The sequence below is a fragment of the Phalaenopsis equestris genome, unplaced genomic scaffold, assembly GCF_001263595.1.
Source record: "Phalaenopsis equestris unplaced genomic scaffold, ASM126359v1 Scaffold000411, whole genome shotgun sequence".
Lineage (NCBI taxonomy): Eukaryota > Viridiplantae > Streptophyta > Magnoliopsida > Asparagales > Orchidaceae > Phalaenopsis > Phalaenopsis equestris.
The window spans coordinates 1,221,882-1,225,426 of NW_018164852.1; the positions used below are offsets into that span (position 1 = coordinate 1,221,882).

At 34.0% G+C, this 3,545-nt stretch overlaps 1 protein-coding gene across 1 annotated transcript in view; it reads left to right on the forward strand.

The window, feature by feature from the left end:
• Positions 1-488: 488 nt before the first annotated feature.
• LOC110026998 (ADP-ribosylation factor 2-like) overlaps positions 489-3,545 on the forward strand; it is a 9,686-nt gene continuing 6,629 nt past the window's right edge. Inside the window, exons 1-4 of the mRNA XM_020728249.1 lie at positions 489-713; positions 1,043-1,197; positions 2,513-2,583; positions 2,888-3,007. Coding sequence (XP_020583908.1) covers positions 1,050-1,197; positions 2,513-2,583; positions 2,888-3,007 — 339 coding nt within the window. The 5' untranslated portion in view covers positions 489-713; positions 1,043-1,049. The remainder of the gene's footprint in view (positions 714-1,042; positions 1,198-2,512; positions 2,584-2,887; positions 3,008-3,545) is intronic.

The following is a 3,545-nucleotide window of genomic DNA, read 5'->3' on the forward strand; positions in this document are numbered from 1 at the left end:
ATCAAATGACATTTTGCTAGATTCTTCTCATCAAGACAATCGATAAATTTGGAGTTCATTTGTTCTTCCAATTGACCATTCAAAGCCTTCATATGATGTCGGTTTGGACTCTGATTGCACCAATTTTGGTATCATTGAATTAGTCTCATCGAACGGTTAATTTAACTTTGTTAAAATTGGAATTCTAAAAGATTTTCAATTTAACTCAGAATATTTTTTAGTTTAAAAAATATATTCAGATCAGTGTCAAATGCCTCGAGATTCATGTCAAGAGATGAAATTTGTTGACCCATAAAATATAGAGCATTTAACAAATTATTTATTAAATAATAAGTTTTTTCATGAATATTAATAAATGAGTTGGTTTATATTCTAATTTGTTTCATTTAAGTTATAAAATTTTAAAATATATTTAAATTTATTTATATAACAAGTTGGACATCGAGCCCATTTCGAGTTGTTCGTTACTGCATTGGTTCATTTACAGCCCGAGAGAGTAGAAATGCAGCAGAATACCGGATATCCTGTCATTCAGGTTCGGCACGTGGATACCATTACAAGCAGCCCTAACCCTCATTAGACCGTCTCTTTCCTCCGAACGCGTGAAGACAGGGAGGAGAAGCGGAGAAAGCTGGAAAGCAGAGGAGACGGACCGGCAGACTTCCATCCTCACCTTCGCTCTTTGATCAACCGACTGATTTAAGAAGCCCCAGGCAATTCCCTGATCTCAACCTTTTTTCTATTCTCTTGATCGGTCCTATCCGTTTTTGCTCCTCTGTAATTCATCTCGATCATGATTATTTTTTGCCATTGTTATGATCCCCTGTTGAGCTCTGCTTGTAAGATCTATGGATCTATCCTTCGGTATCTGCGACACGCTGGGCTAATTTGTTCGTTTCATAGATTCTGGCTATGATCTGATGTGGAGATTTGTATCCGAGGGTTAATATTGGCTGTGGAGGGATTCGTATGGATCTGTAGTGTCTTCGTGTATTTTTCTTGATTTGGTTCTGATTTTGAATCTTTGGGTGTGATTGAATAGAGAAAAGATGGGGCTGACATTTACGAAGCTCTTCAGCCGGCTTTTTGCCAAGAAGGAAATGAGGATTCTCATGGTTGGGCTTGATGCTGCTGGTAAGACGACAATTCTTTACAAGCTTAAGCTCGGAGAGATCGTCACTACCATTCCTACCATTGGTGAGTGCTCTACTTCGCCAGGCCTATCTTTTCAATTTTTTGGTAGGAAATCTTGGTTATTATTTCTTTGATTATTAAGTTGCAAGAACTGTGTAATTTATAAATTATCTCTGGTTAAGGATTTAGAGCAATTAAGAATTTTGGTGATATCTAGATGTATGGCGCATTATTACTCAATTAGCGGGAAAACTTTACTTATGAAAGATTGTATAATATGGATATGATGTTTTGAAGGTGTTATTGTGCTATCATGTTTCCGAACCAGTACGGAGATATGTTTTTAGCTAGCTTTATATGTGTTTATGTGCTTTGGATGATTATTACTATTTAATTCTGTGGCGTTTTCCTGCTAAGTCAACTACACCTCACAACTTTCAAATCTAAAGCAATTTTCCGAAATGTCAATTTTTTGTAGCATTGTAAGAATTATCGGACTTATCACAACTAGAATCATCTCTGATTCTATTCAAACTTAAAAATGCATAATTAGATTGCTCAGTAACTGGATAACGGTACCAGATACAGAAGGTGCTTGACTAGTGGTGAATTGTATAATTGAAAATAATTCATAATAAATTATTTTTCATTGTTTACCATCAACTAGGTTGAGAAGTAAATATCTCTTGTAGATTTTTTATGAATTTTTTCTTCTTGGATAGTGCTTATGCTAATGGATTCAAGCATATTCTTTGAGATCAACCTTCGGAGGCTGGATAATTTTCAATATTCAATTTTCTTACTTAGCAACTATATTGCATTTTGTAGTTTGTTTTTTCTTTTTTAAATGCTATCCATATCAACCTTATGTTATCACTCTGTTTCATATTAAGCTATTTGATCTCAATTCATGATTCTATGTGTTGGGTAATGTGGAGACCCAGTCCAACAAATTTAATTAGCTTTCTAATTAAGAATCTCACCCACCGCTCACCTACCCTCCCACCTACCGCTCACCTACCACAACACCCACCTACTGCTCTCCTAGTTTCTATAAATACCCTCTTATGACTTGTCATAAACAAGCCAAGCCAAGTTCTCTAAGAGAGAGAGAGGGAGAGAGAGAGAAAGAGGAAGAGAGAATAAAATAGAGATTTTTTGTAAACGTCGAGGCGCTTGACGGTGTAATTCCTTGAAGAATAAAATCCTTTGCAGCTCCGTGGACGTAGGCAAATTTTCCGAACCACGTAAATCTGTGTGTCGCTCTGGTGTTTTTTTGTGTGCAATTTTTCTCGTTCAATTTTTCGCTTTATTGTAGTCGTTTTTTCACAACATCTATGAAGAATGATTTTGTTCTAACCTACTTTTGTTTTTGCAGGATTCAATGTCGAGACTGTAGAGTACAAGAACATTAGCTTCACTGTCTGGGATGTTGGGGGTCAGGACAAGGTACCTTTCCAATATTTTCAATAAAGTGCTATGATTTTAGTTTCATACTTCATGTTAAACTTGTTAGGTGTTCACAAATCTAAAATTTTAGCAAGCACTTGAAGTTGTAATGTGTCCTGCTCATGACATTTGTTATTCATATATGCTTGTGCCAATTGGAAATCCTACTTTCTATCCTATAGGATACTTTTAAACATATTTTATACATTATACGCTATATTGCTCTTTATTTTTTGAATGTACCACTCCCAATAATATCATGCAACTTGAGTAATTTCATGGCATGGAACATTTTTTGAAACAGATCCGACCATTGTGGAGGCACTATTTCCAAAATACCCAGGGCCTTATCTTCGTTGTAGATAGCAATGACAGAGATCGTGTTATTGAGGCAAGGGACGAGCTCCATAGAATGCTTAATGAGGTATATTTCAATTTTACAATCTCTTTTGCCAAATTACGTGGCATTAACTATTCTAAAATATAACCATGATATCATGAAAATAAAAATGAAGTGTCATATCGATTATGTACACTTGCTCGGCACACCCTCGACACATGTAGGACACGCCATCTACATGCCTAATTAAAAAAGAAATTAAGAAACACGTTGTCAGACTCATGTCCAAAATAATAAATTTCAACTTTAAAGTATATTACATAAATAGTTTAATATATCTACTCTCTTTTATTTTAAAATATATTTCTTAAAAAGCTTTATCGCTACTTAACACTAATTTTTCCTTATTTGCTCTATTTTTTTTCTGATGTTTTTATTTTTCAATTTTTTAACAAATTAAGAAAATTTCTCAATTTCAAACTTAAAATATATTATATTGTCTGATTTTTTTCCTTCAATTGATTTTGAGGTATTTAATAAATTTAAATATGTTGCATATTTTATGAGCAATTGAAATAAATTTATTATTGTATGAATTCATTTCATATTAGTGCTCTACTTC